The sequence below is a fragment of the Oryzias latipes genome, chromosome 20, assembly GCF_053564925.1.
Source record: "Oryzias latipes strain Hd-rR chromosome 20, Olatipes_Hd-rR_3.1".
Lineage (NCBI taxonomy): Eukaryota > Metazoa > Chordata > Actinopteri > Beloniformes > Adrianichthyidae > Oryzias > Oryzias latipes.
The window spans coordinates 30,135,001-30,157,500 of NC_136256.1; the positions used below are offsets into that span (position 1 = coordinate 30,135,001).

The 22,500-nt window shown below is 46.3% G+C and overlaps 1 protein-coding gene and 1 long non-coding RNA gene across 8 annotated transcripts in view; one reads left to right on the top strand and one right to left on the bottom strand.

Annotated features, from left to right (window-relative positions):
- dpp6a (dipeptidyl-peptidase 6a) overlaps positions 1-22,500 on the bottom strand; it is a 230,067-nt gene that overhangs the window by 103,744 nt on the left and 103,823 nt on the right. Inside the window, exon 1 of one of the 7 annotated variants that reach the window (XM_023950256.2) lies at positions 8,740-8,874. The exons of the other annotated variants lie outside the window; for them this stretch is intronic. Within the exon in view, the coding sequence (XP_023806024.1) occupies positions 8,740-8,796 (57 nt within the window). The 5' untranslated portion in view covers positions 8,797-8,874. Of the gene's footprint in view, positions 1-8,739; positions 8,875-22,500 lie in introns of those variants that run through there. 7 annotated transcript variants of the gene reach the window in all.
- On the top strand, positions 9,109-12,390 carry LOC110017288 (uncharacterized). The gene is made up of 2 exons (XR_002292651.3): positions 9,109-10,445; positions 12,133-12,390. It is a non-coding gene; the product is annotated as an uncharacterized LOC110017288 (long non-coding RNA).

The window sequence follows — 22,500 nt, forward strand, 5'->3', positions numbered from 1 at the left end:
TGGATGGCTGGGTGGGTGGATGGATGGATGGGTGGATGGATGGATGGATGGATGGATGGATGGATGGATGGATGGGTGGATGGATGGATGGATGGGTGGATGGATAGATGGATGGATGGGTGGATGGATGGATGGATGGATGGATGGATGGGTGGATGGATGGATGGATGGATGGATGGGTGGATGGATGGATGGATGGATGGATGGATGGATGGACATGGATGGATGGATGGATGGATGGATGGATGGATGGACATGGATGGATGGATGGATGGATGGATGGATGGATGGATGGACATGAATGGATGGATGGATGTTTCTAAAATCTCTTAATCAGACTCTGATATTTTTCAAATCATGAAAGTATTTGTGTTTCTGAAACAGCTTTGGTAATTGTGAGCATAAAAACTGCAAAAATAATTCCAAAAAGTTGTTCTTTTGGTTTCTTTGCTGCGTTTATGGTAATATATCCACTCAAGCTGACAAAGAAAACTTGAACAATGTTTACTGGAATCCATATGCATATTCTGAGCTAACTCCCAACCCCTCAGAGACACAATTATAATACCAGGGAACCCAGATAGTATTTTTCCTGCTGCAGTACCTGACAGAAAACTTTCTGACCTTCTCCTAAATGAGGCCCTTTTACACATCTGCCAAAACTCCTCCTGAGGTGTTTTCACAAACACCTGACGTCTCCCCCCACTATTAACGAGATGGAGGATTGTCCTGACATTTAGTTTGACCGTTGCTCCACACGCAGAATATTAATTCCTGATTTAGAACGCGCCCCCCCTCCCCCTGTTTTATAAGCCGTGTTGGCGAAGAACATTTAAATCATGACAACAGTGGTGATGAATCGCTGAGGGTGCAGCTCGCCAATCTCGCCCCTAATCTCCGCTTGAGGGCCCAACATCACGGCTCAATTGTTCATAATTGCCCTGAAGATGAACCATGACGCAAACATTAGGGCTTCCAATGCCCCTCCACATCCATCCTCCATTCCCACTCATCAGTCAGGCTAGCTCTGCAAATAGGAGCAACGGCGTTTATTACCTTTCCAAAAGTGGATAATGACACTGCTTTATAAAGCACATTTTGCTCTCCTCTCTTATTGACGACCATCATAAAAATAATGGAAAAATGGAGATAAAGCAGCTTTTTTACCACAGAAATGTTGGAAGGTTGCAGTTGTGTGGTTTCAAATGAAAGCAGCATCACTTCCTGAGGAAAATGTGCTCCAGCGACTCCGTCTGAATTCTAAGCACAGTCATTAGAATCCCGCAAATGTGCCAAACATTTCAAATTATGCATAGAATATTCAGTAAGGAGTTCAATACAACCTCATCCATATGAAAACCCTCCTTGTTGGAGAGGATAAATGTTCTGTCAGTATGCTCTCAGCTTTCTGCAGACGCCTCACACAGACGATGTTCCGCTTCCTTTAAACCCGTCAGGATCTAAAAACCTTCCAAACTTTAAAGCTGATCCACTCGTGTAGCAGATTTTCTTCAAAGATATTTAGTTAAAAATGAAAATAAGAAGGTAGTACTGGGCTCAGTAGATGAGTTTCTCTGAATCACAGAGTCTGTAATCAAATCCAGTTTAATCTGTTGACTCTGAGGTCAGACAGTCACATTTATCATTGCAGGCCACTCTAATGTTTCTGCATGCCAGCATCCCGTCACACAAAACATTGTTGACATTGGTTCATTCTGAACGCTTCTGGAATGGAACATATATTGTTATTAAATCAAATATATAGGATAAAGTACAAAAGCCTGAAAGTCTCCGTGTTCCAGACATGATCTGTGTAGTTTCTGTGCTCGTCACCACATCACCATCTGTTCTTCCTCCTGACTTTATCCACAAACATCACAGAGAAAAACGCTGGATGTGGTTCTACTGACCAGAGTCAACCAGTTATTGTGGTTTGTGGTGATGCAGAAAACTAGTTCCAGCCGGAGTTTAATGTGAATCTGCAGAAACAGTCAATAAAGAACAAGAAAACACCTCAGACAAACAACAGCAGCTTCTCAGGAACTCACACTAAATAATCAGAAATCAAATCAAATCACAGAAATGACTGATGTCATTCCATTAGGGTGAACCGCCGCGTTCGATTATTGCAAGTTGTAGACGGATCCTCATCACCTCACTTTAGGACTACAACTGTTGTAGTCCTAAAATTATAAGAGCTAATTCTGAAAAAAATATAGCAAAGTAGATAAAGTTGACCACACCCACAACCTGAGCGCCCAGCAGCTCACCGTCAGACTTTGCTGCTTTGTGTCCAACGTTGTCGTCATGACGTTATTTATTTTATTTCCTAACTAATGACTCATCCGCGCTGATCCAGTATAAACTGAGGGAAGTGACTTTAACCAAAAAAGTAACAAACAAACTAGAAAAGAAGTTTTCTGCTCCCGCACTTAACTAGTCAAGTGGACCGGCGGAGCGCGGACTTGCAGCTTTGTGTCTGAAGGGAGGGGGGGGGGGGGGTGCTTTGTTACACATGAGCGGTATGCGTGGGAGATTTAAGACTGCAATCCATCCCGCAGCTCTAAGGGAACGAGCTACCGAACTCAGAACCAGGTCTAAAAGTGTGTGTCTGAGCACAGCTCGGACCGTCAGCACACACACAGCAGCTTTGTTTGGGGCGGTGTGAGCTTCAAAGCAGAAATGTCGCTCAGTCCTTAGAAACCGTTCAAACAATCACGTGTGTTTCCAGTCGTGTCCCGACTAAATAAAGGCTGATGTTGTTCCCACATGTTTACGTGCAGCCAGGATGCAGATTGCAGCGCCACCCAAAGCTAATGTTGTTAGCCCGTGTTAGCATACTGCTAATTCTGGCTTCTTTCCGGCTCCGTTCTTCAACAGAAAAAGCACTGACCACACGGATTAAAAATAAAATGATGAGTGAACAGGCGCTTCTTAATAACCGTAACATTAATAAAAGCACGTTTAGAAGATCGTCTCGTATATTACCGAGCTGACATGTCTATGTATGTAGCCGCTCGGCTGAACTTGTACACACATGTAACCACAGCTTAGGGTGTTGACTCGCAACGTGGCGGGGGCGTGGCATCGCGATGGTGTCTCTCCATCGTGAGGTCACTCACCCATCACGATGGCCATCGGCACAACCCTATCATCTTCTAGTTCTCATGTACAGATGAGGTCATGGTCCACCATGTTTGGAGTTCTTCACTTTTGTAGTTATTGAAAAATATTAGAACGAAAATCACTGAAAAGATTTGAACAAAACTTTTCAAGGACCTAGAAACTGCATTTTTAATTTTCCTGGTTTTTCACGACCCTACAAACCCTGCAGACATGACGCCGTGTCTGATGCGTCACGTTTGGTGTGGGGTGACCATTTAATGGTCAATGTTCCTGTCAAAAGTGGTTTTGATAAATGGCGTATGCTTCTTCTTTTAGGCCCAAAGTGTTTAGTCACATTTACCCATAAGCACATCCTCACACTGATGGCGGCTTTACTGCTAAACGCTGCTGCCGACCTACCAGGAGCAATGAGGGGTTCAGTGTCTTGCCCAAGGACACTTTGACACATGGGAAAAGCAGTACGGGAATCCAACCTACAATCTTTCAATCAGAGGTCGACCACTCTACCTCTGCACCACAATCATGTGATCGACAGGTGTGAAAGATACAAACCCAACCTTCAAATGCTTCAATCAGTGAAAAAAAGAGTTGAGTTTGTCTGTTTTCTGTTTCAGCTGCTCTGATGGACGAAGGCACAGAGTGAAATCAGACATTCCTCCTTTTGGTGAAACACAAAGACACTTTGGCCTTTTTTCAAACAAAAACATCTTGGAAATGAAATGTGGATTCCAAAAAGGTTTTTCTTTGGTAAAGTATTTCTCAGGTTTGTTAAGAGGAGGTAAAAGCTGCAGAAAAAAACTAAACTCTTCATTTCCAAACATCATTCAGAGTAATCCTCTGTTCCAAGGTGTTTTAGTGGAATCAGGTCGTGTGCTGTGAAACGCACAAAGACTGTGTAATTACACACAGCCGTCAGTCATCTGCCAACAATCTATTCCTCTGTCCTCCTCCTGACCGACCAACAGGTCAGTCTGACATCCGGATGCTTTCCTGCAGTAAACCGTGCAGAAGTTTCTCCAATACTGTCCGTCCGTCAAGCAGCCGTCATGCGCCATGACCGTCTTTAGTTCACTTTGGTAAAAACAGACCAAACCCATTTAGGGTTTCTCAAACATGTCAAACAAACCTCTCTCTGTTCCTACAAACAATTCCTCATCCCACTCCTCAATATTCCCATTTGAACGTCACATTTTCATCTCAGATACACCGCTGATCAATATTGATAAACTGGCTTCAACAGAGGAAACTAGATCTGGGTCAGACCAGAACCTTCAGAGGAAACTAGATCTGGGTCAGACCAGGACCAGGAGGGTTATTTTGCGCGGATGTGTCAGGAAGCTGAAACGTCAACCAAACGCTCAGATGTGAGTGACGTCTGGATAAAGCATCAGCAGAACCTCACCAAAGTGGCTGAAGGAGAGTTTGGAATCTCTGAGGCAGAAGAAGGAGGAATTTACCTTCCATTGGAAGACAAAGCTGCAGAAATGTGCTTTCAAGGATCCAACAAAAAGCCCAGATACTCCAAACTGGGATTCTCCTTTCCAGCAGGAGCAGCAGACAGCTTGGATGGACTTCCCACAGAGAGCTAATGAGAGGTGGAGGAGCACAGCCGTAAAACACAAATGTTACATGCTGCCAACAAATGCATGCAAAGCTGGGAGCTGCAGCAGCTCCCCTGCTCTGTCTTTGTTTACCACAGGCCCTGAAAGCAGCACGCTCTTCACAAACAGCCACAGTCTGCTCCACCCAGCTGCTGCTCAAGCTGCTGCTCCGACTCCATCCAAAGGTCTGCTGTGAAGCTTCTCCCTGTTTGTTTCTCTTTAACAACATGCAGAAGTTATAAATGTTTGTCCGACTCTGCAACCAAGCTCCTAACTTTTGGAAGCAGATGATGATGAGGAAAGTCTCCTTCAGAGGGCAAAGGTGAGAGAGCCCCTGTGCTGGGGAGTGTTTCCGGGATGGATGAAGGAATGGAAAAAAAGAGGGAGAGTCCCCAGACATCCCCACCCCCAGGCCAGGACCGCCACAGGGGCCCCCAATGCCAGAGAGCAGGGAGGCACAGGGGGACAGAGACTGCAAGCTCCAGCCCAACCAGAAGAATAGCCCCCACCACGCCCGGTGCAAAAAAACAATTTTTCCAGAACTGGAGAGGAAGGCTTAGAGTCCCGGTCCAGGAAAAGCAGAACTGAAGGAACTGAAGGTGTAGAGTGTTCCACCTACAGCTTAGAACCTCTGACAATCAGATTAACCCTCTTAGATGACCCCCCCTTCCATTGAGGTGTTCTCCCTACCATGACAAAGGTGGATAAAGGTGGAAAGATTTCATGTAATCCATGGACACCAGTGAAGATCACAGATCATTGAAGAAAAAAGGTTCAGAGCACTGTTTAGTGGGTCTAGATGACCCACCTCCCAATGTTAAAGACCCTAGGACAGAACAAGGGTTACAGCAAACCAAGCTTTTCTCGTGCTTCTCTCCTCTTTCTAGCTGGTTCGTTTATTTCTGGCTCTTTCTGTCTCGTCTCTGGATGCTGGACTCAAACGACTGGAAGCGTTGTGTTCACTGATGCTGATGGCGCCGTCAGGAGCAGCGTGAACACAAACAGGCCTCCTCTGTGGAGCACGGAAAGCCCTCATTCCACTGGAGGAGCAAACACTCACACTGCAGCTCCGAGCGGCTCCAGTAATGACCCCCACATAAGTGGATTCTGATAACAGCTCTGAATGAGTCCACACTGTCTCGCCCCTGCAGATGCATCACCTCTCCGTTCCCTGCCTCCACCTCTCACACCTCTGGAGCCTCCACCTTGTTTCAGTAATGAGTGTCAGAGCGGCGGCTTGATTACTGCAGAGCTGCTGCTATCTGTGCTGGGCCGCCCTCTGTCCGTGTCCCCGTCCCTGAACCAGAGGCCTCAGCCAGCAGACCATCAATCAGCGGGCCGCCACGGGACCTCACGTAATCACAGAGGCTGTTGGTGTGTTCTGAGGCCACAGCTGTGGGGACGTATCAACCTTAATGTGCCTAAAGCCTTTTCCTCCCAAATGCAGCTTCACTAAAATAATCCGCCTCCATTAAATTCTGATGTCCCGGCCTCATCGGGTCTGTAACCTCCTTAGAGGTCAGTTTCTCACAGACGTCAGATCACACCTCTGACCAACAGAGACAGACGTCTACGGAATCAAAGAATTCCTCCACATCACAGTCGTTTCATCACTGCACCACTTTAAAATCGACCTTTTAAGCAAAAGGTGTCATTTCTGACACCAAAACCAGAAAAGACATTTTGGTACAAATCGTTGATGTTTGGCTGCTTTCAGCTTTCTGGGGAACATGTCAATCATGTTATGAAGGATTGTTCTTCTATTCAGTGGAATCTGATCTTCTTTTCTCCTTTTAGCGTTTCTGTAATCAACACGTTTCCACTGAAGTGTTGACTTTGTCTGCTGCTCTGAATCCATCCGTCCACGTTTAGAGCGGATGATTGACATGAAGGTCTTAACATGGAAACCTTTGGGAAACTTGTTGGGATTTCTACACATTTGTAGCAGAAACCCCCCCAAATGTATGAAGTTGTTGTTCAGCATCCCATCTCCAGCTTCCACTGATTCCCTCAGGTGTTGTTTAGAGCAGCAGGTTGAAGATGACGTCCGGGTTCGGGGCCTGTGGGTGTTTAAGCCCAGTGGACCATGTGGGGGGGTCGCTCCCTACAAGGTTGCGCATGAGCACCCCCCCCCCTCAAAAAAAAGTCTTGCCAGTCTCCCCTGCTGCCCCCCCCCCTGCAGATTTCCTGGAGTAAAACCTCCCATTTCCACGTAAAGTTGATGAAATCTGCGCTAGAGCGCCTGCTATCGTGTCAAGTTGCTGCTATGACGACCGTATGTTACCCTCTCTGTGTAAAACACGGGGGGCGGGGCTTAGCCTCAATGCAACAAACTAACTGCTGCTTCCTAATAAATGCATAGTTTTTCATTTATGAAATTAATCAACTTTACTGGATTTTATGAAAAGTAAAAGGAAAGTAAAACAGGAGTCTGCATCTTAGTGAATCTGTTTCCATCATCTTAACTCTGGTGTTTGACAGACAGAAAAGTCTTTCCAAGGTTGTGGAAAATGGACAAAAGATCAAAGCAAACATCAGGTTTAGAAACAAAAGAAGAGAAGAGGAAGAAAAAGACTCCAAGGATAAAGGAATGCAGGCGGCGTCCAAACGTAACCCTCGCTAGGCGCCAAAATCGACCACATTTACTGTTGGAGGAGTCAAACTTGGAGCAACATTTGGATAAAGAAGGTTTTCACTTAAACTGGTCTGGTTAGCTTTTTGGTGGATTTCATCTAAGCTTCTCTGTTCTCATATCCAGTCAATGCTTCAGATGCAATGTTCACAATCGTTTGTCTTTTTATTCAGCTTGATGTCACACTGACGCACAAAAACAGAAGAATATGTCCTTTAGTTTCCATTGATGTTCATTCATGAAGCCAACGGAAATGACTGGAATTTATTCTTTCCTGATTGCTGTCAGGGTTGGATTCAGATCAAGAAAAACAGAGAAATGTGTCTGTTTTTACCAGAAGCAGCCTTCAGGAAGAAAACACAGACTGATGTGTGTTATGTGTTGACTAATTTACTAGATTCAACTAAACAAGTATGTTTGGCTTCTGTGCTTCATAAAGTAAGAGAAATGTTACATTTTGTTCTTGGGTTTGTAAATGCAGGCGGGGCTGGAAAGGGGGGTGAGGGTGCCCTCCAGTGTTTCGCCCAGGGCCTCAAACTGGCCAGGACCGCCTCTGTTCAGCTGCAGCCCAGGATCAGACGTTTGAGTGACAGTTTGAATCCCAGCAGGGAGTCTGCCGCTCTGCAGACAGACAGACAACTGTCTGCTGAACTTCTGTTATCTGCAGACAGATGGAGGCTGGACGACTGACAGATGTCTTCCAAAGTTAGTTAACCCTGACAGGCTTAGAAGGATGTAGTCATGCAGCAGAGCGCGTGCGCGTGCACGTACGCAAGACAACATTTCGGAGGGTCCTGGCTCACAAATGTTGATTTCTCCTGAAATCCACAGAGTTTCAGGGAAAAGAGGCGGAATGGCTGCAGAATCTGTTCACCTTGAAGGTGAAGCAGAGAAGCGGGAGTTTTTTTTCCCGCTGAAACAGAAATGTTGCTCCTCCTGATCCGCGGAGCAGCGGCGCGTCTCTGGCTGAGGTGCGCCTGGAGGAGGCGCTCCATCTCCGAGCAGCTGATGGAGGAGGCACCGTCAGCGCGCAACAGCCTCCCGGGGTCTGCCGGGGGCATCAGGGGCGGGGGGGGGGGGGGGGGCAGGAAGAGCAGCACTTGCTGCACCTTTGGGGCTCGTGGGAAGATCGGCGCGGCGGACCCCCGGTCTCTTTGCTCCAGACGCAAACTGGCGGGTCTCTGCGTTCAGCGCAGCGCGTCCGGCAGGGCGCGTCTGGACGAGCGTTCGAGTCCAGAGTGGTCGGACCTCCGGGGATCAGGACCCGCTCAGAAAAGTCACCGCAGCCACTCGTGAAGATGTCACGCAGCGCGGGACCGAGCGTGCGGGAATACGGGGTCTGACGAGCCGCGCGGGGGCAAAAGGCGGGAAAGCTCCTACCTGCTCCTGCTGCTGCGCCGTCTTCGACGGAGCGCCGCTCTCCTTGGCGGTGGTCATGATCCCCGACAGCGGCAGGAAGTGTTGCTGCGCCTGCGGGATGGAGGAGACGGTGCGGCAGAGCGGGGGGGCTGCGGGGACAGGAGGCGTGAGACGCGCGCGCGGCTCCGACAGGAGAGACGGGCTCTGAGGAGGAGGAGCAGAGGAGGCGCGCGGCTCTCCTTTAAACGCGCGATGCGGGTTTCTGCGTGAACATGCGCGCACATGCACGCGCACGGAGGAGGCACAGAACAAATCATGCGTGTTCTGGTAACGCGTTTTGACCCACGCGCGGAACTCCAGAATCAACTTTAATCCGATTCTTTCTTTTAATTGAGATGAAAAAAGCGCGTCAGAAGCTGAGAGCGCGTGCAAAAACAATCCGCCTTTGATGTCTCCTTTCATGTTGGGTCTCAGCTACACATGAATGCAGCACAACTGCTGCGAAAAGAACAGAGAAGAAAGAAAGGGAGCAGATAGTTTTCATCGAAGTTTCCCCCAAAAAACAAACATCTTTTTTTGTGAAATGAAGCTTCCTTCATTTCAAAAGTTCATCAGCTGAAACCAAACTGTTGCTCACAAATGTTGACCTCTGACCTCATAGCTTCCACTTTCATCGCTTCACTGGAACTCATCAGTTAGGTTTCATAAAGCATAAATTATTGCTAAAAAGCGTAACAGTTAATATGTTGCATGAATTTGACAAAAAATGTTGGTCTGATTCAAAGAGATGTCAGCCAGAAGGGATTTATTCTGAAACTGACAAAAACAGACAAACCGTCCTTTTACTCACATTTTAAACTATTTCCTTGTCATAGTTTGATTTCCTGGACATTAAGCTCCTCCTCCTCTCTGGTCTAACCTAATTTCCGGAAACACGTCTGATGTCACTTTTATTTAGACTGAAAGCAACAATAAACCAAGGCCTAACTAGTTTCTGAGTTTGAAATCCAAACCTGCAATCCTTTAATCAGACGGATGAGCTGCAGCTAAACTCACAAACCGACAGGAATTCAGGCAAAGACAGAGATTAGGAAGAGAAATACAGATAAGCTCTTTGAAAAGAACCTTCAAGAAAGTTGGAGGGGTAAGCTGTCAGAGCAGAACCTTTCAGAAGCATCCGGGTCGGACCCACAGATGAAGCAAAGCTTCCGGACCGGTCAGAACACAACAGTCCGGCCTGTAAGTTCTAAGTCTCATTGTCACCTTTCCTTCGGTTTGCTTCGCTTTCACACACGGAACCAGAACCAAAGAGTGAAGCGGGCCGAACCCCCTGAAGACGTCCAGCACTTCCATCAGCTGGTCAGCCCCCCCGAACCCCCCCAGGTCTTCAGCTCTTATGTGATCCACGCCTCTTCAAAGGCATCCTCGGTTTTCCTCTGCTAATCCAACGCTGATGTCACTTCCTGTGGTTCTCCTCCGTTCATTGGTCCACACGAAGTGAACTGAACCCGAGTCCGTTTACAAGTGAACAGAGACCAGAGACTAGGCTGACCTGCACCAGTTTGGCTGGGCTTCCAGACCTGTCAGAGGACCCCAACCCTGCTCCAAATCCAATCTGTCAGAGAAAGGCCGCCCACAGGGGTGGAGTGAAGCACCAACTCCAAGGAAAATGCTCTTTTAAAACGTTCTTCTAGCATTTTCTGACGGTGGAGGACATTTGTAAAGAAGTAAGTAAGTCTTCAAACTGCATTTCTGAGTATTTCTTTATTTAAATAGTTGTGAATCAGGAGCAGACAAAAACATGCCCTATTTGTAACGTAAAAATAAATGCACTGGGCGGGGCCACAGTCTTCCTGCTCCGCCCCTTTCTGATCCTCCACCTGCAGACAAGTTGGCGCACTATAAAATGCGTTCTCCATTTTGTAGTTTTGTATGAATCTACAAATCCAAAATCCAGTGCACTGGAAATTTCCCAGAAGTCTCTGCGAAAAACCATCCATGCTCACAAGATCGACCAATATAGACCACAATGCACTGCGTTTTTTTAAACAAAAAATGGATTTAAATGTATTTTTTGGATAAACCATCAACATTTTTATCTTCAGAGGACAGTGGACTCATAAATAATCGTTGCAAAACGCTCACATTAATTAGATTTTAACTTCGTGAAATCAATGACATTATATCCGCCGTTAAAAATTAAAAAAAAAAGTAGTGAGCATGTTGCTTTCATAATTCAGGGCTCTATTTAGTGCTGCACTCTATAGTTTTTTGATTGGTTAGGATTAGGGCGGGAATTCGGACACAACCACAGATTCGTGAAGGTCTTTGTTTTCCAGGTCTGAGCTGGAATCTGGATCAGAACTGGACGGATGGATGGATCTGATGCACCCCTAATGTTAGGTTGGGGTTGTGAGGGGCTGTAAGCTAGCAGTAGAGAGTGTAAACAAAGAGCTCTCAGTTATGGATGATGAGAAGGGGGGCGGGGTTGCAAAGTTGCTGAGTTGAATTTCTGCCACTCCTGCCGCTCTGCAGAAACTATGTCCTAGAAAACGGCACAGGCGGTTGAATTTTGGCTAAAAGCGGCATCATGAAAAGACCATGAAAATAGGTCAAGAGAACCGGAGTGGACTTTGACTTATAAAAAAGCATGGAAGGTTTCTGAGTGGGTTTCTTCTCCAGCTCACTGATCATACGGACGTCTGACATTAGTTGATGTTCTCTCAGGTTCATGAGCTTCAGGAGCAACGGGAAGCCCAGAAAACACCTCATCACGCCATGGTTATCCAAAAAGGAGCGTTTTTTCCTTTGTGCTTGAGTCCTGGCAAATGAAGCTTTAAACTTTCCGTTCATCGTCATCAGAGTAGTTCCAGAAACATGATCCTCAGAGTGAGATCTGTTAGAAGAGAGCAAACGTGTTCGTTAAATAAAGTTTAGCCGCTTTGAAGCCAAAATGTGAGAGTGACGCAGAAACAGTGGCGCTGCAGTAAACCTGAACCGGCTCTCCTGTCGTCAACATTTCATGATAAGAAGCATGAACACGTTGAATTAATTACATCTGTGAAAGGTGTTGTACAATCCCCATTAAACACCAGGAGGAAATGCTTTGATTTGTTCTGAGATGTACTTAGACTTAATTAATACCCTACTCTCCAGTTTGACTCCTTCCACTGCAGGTTTGCAACTGAATGTGCTTTTAATTAAAGCCAGGTGGAAACTGGAGGAAGTCAATTACCTGGCAGTCTCGGCTGAATTCTGGTGTTGCTTCATGTGTCCAACAGAGCATATCAGCGAGAAAAAGCCCGTTTGTGCAGAAGCAGAACCTCAGAGGAAATGAGCTTCAGATATTTGTGGATAATCTGAAAGTGTTCTTAGAAAATGTAAAAAAAATGCTTTAATGCTTTATCCACACAGGTACAAAGGTATCAGCGGTTTTTAACGCACTCTAGAGAAATGATGAATCCATGATCCTTAACGGCGACTGTGGATGACGCCGTTTTACCGCCAACACCGTGAAGAACAGAACAGGAACGGTCTGATGGAATGCTGAAGATGCTAACCTGCTGGATCAGGCTACATTAACGATGCTAATCACTGCTATGTGAAAATACAAGCAGTTAAAGTGCTATTATCAAAAAAACCTTCAAAATAAAAGCTCAAGCAACTAAAACAGTTTTTCATCTTTTCTCTGTTTTGTAAATTCACTAAACCACATTCAGACTTTAGATTCCTCTTCATCAGAAATGACCCCTGTTGGTTTAACACAAACTAAAACCATATTAACATTGAAGCTTTTTTAATGAACGATCAGATTAACAAAAGTTAAAAACAGAACATGTTAGACACGTGATTACCATGAAATCACAAAACAGAGCAGCTGGTTGGAGATGAAACCGTTCTGCTGTTCAGAGTGAGACCTGAAATATTCAAACTCACACCCAAATGTTCGCTTCTTTTTTGGCTTTCCATGACTTCTACTTCTGATTTAGATGTTTTTTATGGTTTTAGTAGCGTATACATTATTTGTTGATGTCAAACCTCTTATCCTCCAGTACTGTTGTGCCTAAAGCAACAGTTGCTGTTGCATCAGCTACAAATCTGCGTCTCCTCAGGGTCTCAGGCTTTCAAAAACCATCCAGTAGCAGAAAGTTGATCATTAGTTTGCTGTTTGAGGGTGCGGTGCAATTCCAGTTACATTTAAGTGCAATTTAATAATGGCCCCTCCCCTACTGAAACTCTCACTGTCTCATCTGTGGTCTGACCCGCCTATGAAAGGTTGCTGGTTCAGTTCTCAGCAAAGGTTTTGCTTTAATCCAGTACCTTTGAACGCTACAGCTGCTAATCTGTTCCAAGCTGGGAAGTCTCTCACTGTCTTCAGATTATCGTTCTTCTCCTTCTCTGGCGGCATTTTTGACCAGCAAACCAAAAACAGCCGTTTTTACAGGTGGGTTCCAGGTTCTGATGAAACGTCGCTGGTTTCACTGGAAAGTTCTTTTTCAGAAAAAGGAATCAACAGTTTCACTTCCTCAATGTGCCAAACAGTCCTGTTTTGCATCAGGAAGCTTTGGATCTTCAGACTCTCTGGTCTGATCACAGCAAACGCATCCAGGAGCCAAAAGTTTAGGCTTTATTATCACAGAAAGAGGTATTAATAGAGGTTTCTTTGTGGCAGATTTCAGTGGAACTAAATCCCTTTACATCATTAAGAACCACTGAGGTCCAAAAGAAAGTGGCGCTCAGACCAGACAGCAGTTTGATGAAACTGAAGATGTTTGTCAGCTCATCAGGAAAAAGCAGTGAACCATCCAAAAACCAACCAATGACTGAGTTCTTCATTTCTGAATGAGACATAAAGACCGTCACCGTAAACACTGCTGTTGTTTTTACAAAGCTTTCTAAGCAAACAGCACAGAATGGAAGCTTTTCTGTCTGAATTACTAGACTAAACTTTTCTTAGACGTCATAAATCTGATCCTCTGGAAACACATCCAACGTTTTTAGCGTTTTCCACGTGCATCTCTGTCAAAACATCGCCATAAAAGCAGCTTCTAAGAGCCAATCGGCAGGCTCCAAACTCACGTCCATTAACCACGACGGTTGAGGTCAGAACACGGCAGGATCTCCGCCTCTGTAATGTGTGCTCACAGCGCTGATGAAGAGACTTTACATGAGTGACGTGTCGACCCCCCCGAACGCCCAGAGCCAAGCTCTCATTTCTGCAGCATCTATTCCCTGCCAGAGAGCAGAGCCAAGCACTTTTGCCTCATTAAAACCTCCATTCAATCAATATTTGTCACCATTGAAAACACAACAGTTGAAGCCATGCTTTGGCTCTGACGGACTGCAGAATGAAAAATGGATCAATCCAAATAATTGCATTGTTTTACAGGCGTCTCTAATTAACTCGGCCACATTCAAGAGAGTTGGGCTGCTTCAGTGCTGTCAGGATGTCTGGACCCACAGCAAGGAGAGGTGGAGGAGAGGTGGAGGCTTCATCAGGAAGGAAAGGTGCTGAGAAAAGGAAAGATTGGACCTGAAAAGCCATTAAAAGTTTAACTGCACTTCCTCTCTGACTGAGAGCAAACCCAGGTCTGTCAGGCTGAGTTTGGTGAAACAGAACAATCTTTGCTGATTTGACTTGGCTGTGGTTCTGCTTTCATTTGGATATTTTAGTAAATAACTTGTATTTATTGTTACATTTAGTGAAAATGCTTTAGGGGGTGAAATGAGGAACGACAAAGCCCAGTTCACACTGATGTCCTCCACATTGACTGTAATGTCTGACAGCTTTGCAGAGACGGTGGTCTCCATAGATTCTGGTTCTGCCTGCACACATCCATATCCCCAAACTGCACCTCAGTCCCCACAACTGCAGAGAAAATTGAATCTAAAGGCCATTTGGAAGCCGTAGCAGCTCGTCTCTGTGAGAGCACACTGTGTCAGGGAGAATGGCTGAAGCTTTCCATCAGCTTGATTCCATTCCTGTGTCAAAGCCTTCAATGAAAGCAGCCCCCAGTGTGAATGGAGACGAAACCCAGTGGATCCATACGCCAATGTGTTCAACACCACAACAGGATCTTTGATGTGATTTAAGTTTCTTTCTGGTTTGAAGTTTGGTCAGGAGGAAGAAGAAGCGACTGCAGAAGGCGTTTCATGTCATTTAGAGACCGCTGCTGCATCAGCATCACGCTGAGCGCTCTCATTTTCCTCTTATTTGTCTGATGGCGAGCAGATGAATATTGGGAAGAAGCTACTTCTTCTGCAGCTCCTCCCCTTCCTGCTCCGCCTCTCAGGCTGTGAAGCGTCGCCATGCCTCCTCACGTGAATGCTGCTTGGCACACACAGAGGATGCATCAGCATGCGCTGCTTCCTCCTGTCGGCACACAGGGCTCCACGCCAGCCATGACTCATCCGCCTTCGCACCACTCAGCTGTGAAATGTCAACAGAGCCAGATTCCACAATCACGGCCTGTTTTCAGCATCAGGCCGAGGAGCGCGTCTGTCCATCAAACTCAGAATTCTCCTCAGCATGAGGAGGTCAGAGGAGGTCAGTCAGGACTCTCAGGAGGAGGTCATGGTCCTCAGGATTCAGACAAACAGACCCTGAAGTTAAATGATGGACCTGTGTTTTTTATAGAGGTCGGTGTTAGTGGCATCCATGTTAACCCTTTAACACTGGAGATGTCTCCTAAACAACACACACTCTTTGACGTACCGTTACTCTGACCGTTTACACGATCAACGTGTTCAAGATCTGTTGGATTTCTGTCAGTTGTGTAAATGGTTGAAGAGTTTTGGTTAAACTGAGATGGTGAAGCTCCGGTAAAGGGTTAAACATGAATTAGTCTTTACTTTCAGACCCACTTTTCAGTCAGAGCTACAAATGATTTAAACATTTTCTTAAAGAAGTCAGGCGGACATCATCACGTTTCTGAAAGGGTTCATTGTCATGACAACAGCAGCTGCCTTGCTCATTAAAAAGCTTTTGCTCTGAGATGCTGGGAGCCAAACTTTTGTCTTATAAATATTAAAATACCCTAAAAACACGATAAGCCTGAGCATTTCTTTCTTGAAAAGAAGGAAAGAAAATAATTCCAGTGGGACAAACCCATATTTGTCATGAAAAAATGTGATCAATGACGGCGTCTGCTATGCTTTTAGAGGGATGATAAGTGCGTGATGCAGAGAAACATCCCCCTTTCAAGCAGCAAGACTTCCTGCTCGGCATCAGATAGCAACACACTTCCAGAGCAGCACCTGCTCACACATTTAGAGCCGCACTAAAAAGCCAGCACAAGGCTAACACATTTCAGCACCAGGAAAAAGGACAGCTCTCTGTACTGAACCCAGAGCCATCAACTGCCCAACGGTGCTGAAATAGATTTCAGCACCAGTAAATGGACAGCTCCAGCTGAGCATTTTACTGTCACAACTGGGACTCCTTTCAAAGCGAAGTGGGAACCTGGAAGGAAAAGCATCGGCCCAATGGGCTTCTCCCCCTTTGGCTGGACTCTGAGAGCAGAAGCTGGGAGCAAACAATCCTGAATAGGCCTGAAATGTCATCAGGCCCCCATCATCATTATGAATGGATGTTACTGCAGCCTTTTCTTTATAATAGCACATCATCTCTGGGAAATTACAGCATTCAAGGACTTTCTGTGGATGAGAGGAGGACAGTTTTTCAGTGGGGGGGGCAGACTAAATCCAGATTTATGCAGCTTTAACATTTAATGGGGGGGGGGGGTTACCCACGCTTTCTGTTCCATTAGAGAACATGTGCCGTTAGGAGAAACGTCACAATCCTTCACCTTTAGGTTTGCTTGTTTATCTGTCAAAAAGCATCATTTGGAGCAACTTTTAAGGCTGTTTGCTTTCAGACTGAATCCATCTGGGTGTTTCGTGTCTGTCAGTTCACAGAGACATGTTGGCCTAAGGCCTTGCTTGTATGTTTCTGTTGTTACTTTGAGCCTTTCTATTGTCGATGGGCTTCGTTAAGCAGAAACACAGCAAGAGGACAGATTCTCTGAGCATCTCTTCTCAGGAACTGCGCTTCACAAGTGGATGTTTAAAGTGGTCCTTCAAGCTGATGAGCTGAAGCCAACATTCAACAATCAGGAGAGTAAAAGGCTCAAATCAGGGGCTCTGCCTTTGCTAAATAAGAATTTAAACTGTTCAGCTGGGACTGTGTGAAGAACATCCTGGTCTCTCTGGAGCCGAAGACTGATCCACAAAAACCAACAAACGTTTGATGTTGAGAGTAAAAACCAGGAAAACAATAGCAGCAGATGCAGATGTTTGGCCTCAGACTTCTGCAGCATCACTTTGTCATTTTGTTTTCTTAAAGCTTTCCTCAGGAGTGTGTTGGAAAAGTACAATGAAGTTTAGAATGAGGGAAAGCTTACAGGAAAAAGGAAAAAGACAGAGTTTAGTGGGAGAACCTGACTGAAGGATCTGATGGCTCTGATCCCTGGAAAACCCCGCCTGCTTTTTCTGCCATCAAACTAAATGAATTACGCTTCTCCTGAAAACATTCAGCTGGGTCCGTTCATGGAGTCATATGGTCGGTTTCACTGTTAACTTTATTGATAATAAAACACTTTCATAATGTTTGGGGGCTTTATTGGGGCAGATTTGTTAGTGCTGATGGTAAAGGTCAATTCTGTGGTCTGAGCGGCGGCACACGTCCAGATCACAGCTTTACCATCTGTGTGCTCCTGCTTAATTTCAGCTGGTAAATAATCAAACCTTTGTAGTCTGCAATACGACGCATCACTGACACAAATGGTGCATCAGCCCTGAGAAAACATCTGATGCTTTTACCCTCTGAGAGTTTTCATGTGGTCGACTGGGAATGGCTTTCTAACTGAGAAATGACAGCAGTGAGCAGAAACCTGTAATTTTCTGTTGTGTCAAGAGGGAACTTCTTGTTTTTAATGAGGAAGAAATTGAAAGGTTAGAAAAATGAAGCAAATGAAAGAGTCGAGAAAAAACCAGCATGACCCTCAAGAATAATTACGGTTTTCTGACTCACTTGGTGATGTTGTTTTCTTCTATTCAAAATGCCACATCTGAGACGGCATGGCTGTCGAATTTGAGCTGGAAGCGGTTTTCAAAAAAACAACAACAAAAAAAATCTGAAATCTATCAAGACCCAAACAGCATTTGGTCAGTTCTGAGCAGAAACAAATGCTGCCTTGTGATTGGTCAAACCTTTCAAAGGCGGGAGCGACTGTTCTCTTAACGCACCAAACAGACGGATGGACACAGTTTGAAAATCAAGTTCTATGTTCAGAACTGGTTCTCAATCTACATAAAAGCAGAGTTAAGACACCCCCCCCCCCCCCAATATGAAAAAGCAGTTATGTGGCAAAACAAGCTTCATTCATAAAGACAGCAGATATGAAGCAGATACATCCAGAGATTCTCTTTTGACTGTGAAAACTAAACTGCATCCACTGCTGGCCTGACTGTTCTCTAAGAATACAGCTGTGAGAGGAACCAAAAACACATTTTCAAGATTTTTGACTGAATCCAAATGACTAAAACAACAAACCCATCTTTGAGTCTCTGTGGACCGGCTGTGTTATTTCAGTCCACCAGATTCTCCATCGTGGTGCAAAAACTCACAAAATGGAATAAGAAAGCATTTGAAATGATGAGTTTAGCTGAATCTCCTTAAAAAAGTCAAACTGTTTCAAGCTCATTTGTAGCATTAAAGTCCCAGGAAGACATTTCTGACCCACTGAAAGCAGCTAGAGGGTCGTGACGGCAGAAATGTGTCATGTTTTGTTTTCTTGATGATGGAGGAGACGGTTCACCGCAGAAAGGCTTCATGAAATGCGACGGCGCATCGCGGCACAAGCTCCTAATGACCCGCGCTGCAGTCTTTATGAGGAGAGCTGTCTGCCCCCCCAATCTGCTGGAGCTGTTGTCCCGGACTATTTCAGGGATCATAAACTGTAATGGTTGAACGCCACTGAACCAAAGGAGACATTTTTCATGCATGTTAACTTCATTGTTCAACGATGGTTTTCAAACCGAGACTCTTTGTATCTGACAAACACAAAGCTGAAGCGGATGGGAGACCTTCATGTTTTTGGTCCTTAAGTCACATTTAGATCTTTAAAAAGGATCACACACACACAGGGACACACACCTTCACACACACGGGATCAAAATGTAAAAAAAGTCATGACCAGATCTGAACGATGTTTCATCAAAATGCGTCAAACATGGAGGTGGCAGTTTAGTTTCTGCTTCTGAATGACTATTAAACCGTGAGATTTGGTTCCTACAGCGACCCGACAAACCACAGAGTCCAAGAACACAACGACGTTCCCAAAGAAGCAGAAGATGCAAAGAAGTGCTGGTCTCAGCTGACCAGGTCAAAGGTCACCATCCAACAGTCAGAGAGATCTCTCCACATCATCAGGTCTTCCTCCGTTTTGTAAGAATTTCTCCCCCAGATGAGAACCAATCACAGGTTCGGTCTTCCAGCCTGGTGCAGGTCTGCAGGTATTTGTTTGTGGTGTCCTCAGACAGCTCTTTGGTCGTGGTCACAGTGGAGTTTGGAATGTGGCTGTTTTAGGGTGTTGACAGGCGTCTTTTAGAGTGGTAACCAGCGGAGAACCAGCCAGAGCGCCTCAGCCGTCTGCCTGAACTGTGGCACAGAAGAGTCTACAGCACCGCTTCGGTCCGACAGAACACGACCCTGCAGGACAGACACGTGCAGCCTCCTCACATCCAAGAAGAACCTGAACGTACGGTTCTGAGAAGACGCCTGTGGAGGTCTGACTTCAGAACATTTCTTCTTCTTCTTGAATTGTCAAGTCTTTCACACAACCCAGAAGTCCGCTGGGTAGGCGGTTCTGCTGCTCTGCGGCCGTGATAAATCACGAGCCAGAGGAACATTTGTCACAGCGGGCCACTCGTCCTTTCATCACACAGGTTTCTCCTTCTCCCCCCTCACCTGTTCCCCCCCATGCCGGTTTCATTCCTCACAGAAAAGCTGTGAATTTATCACTGCCCCGACCGCGGTGCTGTTAGCTATGCCCTTGGGTTAGTAATGGGGCGGGGGGTGGGGGGGGCAGCGGTCGCTGCCGGTGCTCCTTCACCTGCTGGAAGGAGAAGCTGGAGGCGTTTCTCCAGGAAGGACGGGGCGCCATAGATATGTGCCACATGGAAGGGGTGATTTATACCCCTATAAAGGGCAGAAGTGTTGGAGAATGGACCACAATAGATGCTGAAGACGGGGGGGGCTTTTCCAGAGGTTCTGGTGCCCCTCCTCCAGCAGTCATCCTCCTCGTTCCCTAACGTTCCAGCCTGGATGGATGCGTTGCAGCTGAAGCAAAGACGACCCCAGCAGACAGGAAGTAGCTCCGCAGACGTGGAACGCCCTAAAGATGAAAGGAATGATCTCAGAGCAGCTGCTGATCCCAGAAGTAATTATGGAGGGAAAATGCAGACGTGCAGCCCGACTGCGCAGGAGTCCCGGTACGAGCAGCTGGGGGGGTGGGAGATATTAAAGGTGAGATGGTTGGCGGGGGACGCTTCCTCCAAGTGGGCAATAAGATAACTCATTAAAACTTCTCTCTCCAAAGACACAAGATAAGCGGGGGGGGGGGGGGGGTGTTTGACAAAGACAAACCAAATAACCTGGATGGAGCAGATTCCTGCTAAAGATCAGCACGTCTGTCTAGCATGCAGCGCACACACACACACACACGGACACACACACACACACGGACACACACAGACACACAGACACACACGGACACACACACACACACAGGGAACCGGACACACACACACCTACACACACACGGACACACACACAGGGACACACACACACGGATACACACACACACACACACACACACACACACCGACACACACTCACACGGACACACAGACACACGCACAGGGACACACACACACGGATACACACACACACGGACACACACACACACACACACGGACACACACACACACACACACACACACGGACACACACACAGACACACACGGACACACACACAGACACACACGGACACACACACACACACGGACACACACACACACACACACACGGACACACACACAGACACACACGGACACACACACACACACGGACACACACACACACACGGACACGGACACACAGACACACACGGACACGGACACACAGACACGGACACACACACACACACGGACACACAGACACACACGGACACGGACACACAGACACGGACACACAGACACACACACACACACACGCACACAAACACACACACAGACTCTGTCTCGATGGACATCATAAAGGTTCTTTCAGAGACGAGGAGTTCAGGAGCTGAACAGCAGAAGAATTTCAGAAACTCTCCCATGAAAATAGAGTTTTTTGTTTGTTTTTTAACCACCTTGTAGCATTTTTCTGATGATGAACTATTAGTATTTCTTTATTCAAACCATTGTGAATCAGGGGCAGATGATAAAAACCTGGTTCTTGCTTAGCGGACCACACTCTCCAGGCTCCGCCCCTTTCTGATCATCCTCCCGCAGACCAACAGATCCATGAAGGTCTTTGTTTTCCTGGTCTGAGCTGGAATCTGGATCAGAGCTGGACGGACGGACAAATCTGATACTGATCACCATTTTTGTTGCACCGCTAACGTTAGCTTGGATATGTGAGGAACTGTAAGCTAGCGGGAGAGTGTGTACACAGATGGATGATGGGAAATGGGGCGGGGTTTCTTCTGCTGCTGTGCAGAGACTATGTCCTAGAAAACCACAGGTTTTAGGATTCTGTCTAATCAGAATGAAAGGACCACTGGGAACGTTTTGGACATAGATCTACAGTAGGGGGAGTGGGTCACACGCTCTGAAAAAAGAGCACAAAGCCCTTCAGGACTGACTGGAAGCTAAAAGCTTTGCAGAGGGGTGGGGGGCAGAGGGGTGGGGGATGCTGGTATTTCTGTAGGTTTTCCTGGACATAAAGGTCTCTGAAGTGACCGCTCCACATCTCAGATGGACCAATAACAGACGAGCTTCCTGCTGCGCCTTCGGCTGTCACGTCTGCCGCTGGGGGGGCAGTTTTGGTCTGAAGTCATCCTCACTTTGATGGGTAATTGCTGAGCACTTTCCACAATATAATTGAACATAATAAGCAGCTTTGTTTGCAGCAGGCGCTTCACAAGGATCTGGTAAAGGAGGGAGGACTCCTGCCCGCCACAGCGGCTCTCTGTCTGTCCGCCCGTCTTTTTCCATCTCTTTTATATAATACTATTCATTTTCCTATCAAGCGGGAAGCCAGCTGCTCGATTGCCTGCGGTGGACGGCTTGACCTTCCATTGTTCCCCGGCGAGGGACATTAGCAGCAGAGGGAATTTCTATCAGCCAGGCAAAAACTTTCACGGACGGACTTGAAAAGCGTTGGCGAGTTCAGGCAGTCTGCCAATCGTATGGGCGCTGGCGGGCAGATTGGTGCTCGTGACGGGGAGAAGGAGTTTGTGGAGGGCAGGAGTGAATCTGACTAAATAACAAAGGGATTATTTATGGTGCAGATTATTGCAGTAGACACAGTCCTACTGGCGTTCTATGCACTTATCAGGACTCTTCTGGGGCAAAGGGGCTTCATAATCCCACCCTGGGCTAATAAAGATGTGGAGATGACATTATATGTTTGACTTAAAGCAGCTGAAAGTCGAGATAAAACTTCAAACTGTACAACCCAAGACCACAACTGAAAAAAATCCTTCATCCAGGAGGCAGACGGCAAACATGAAA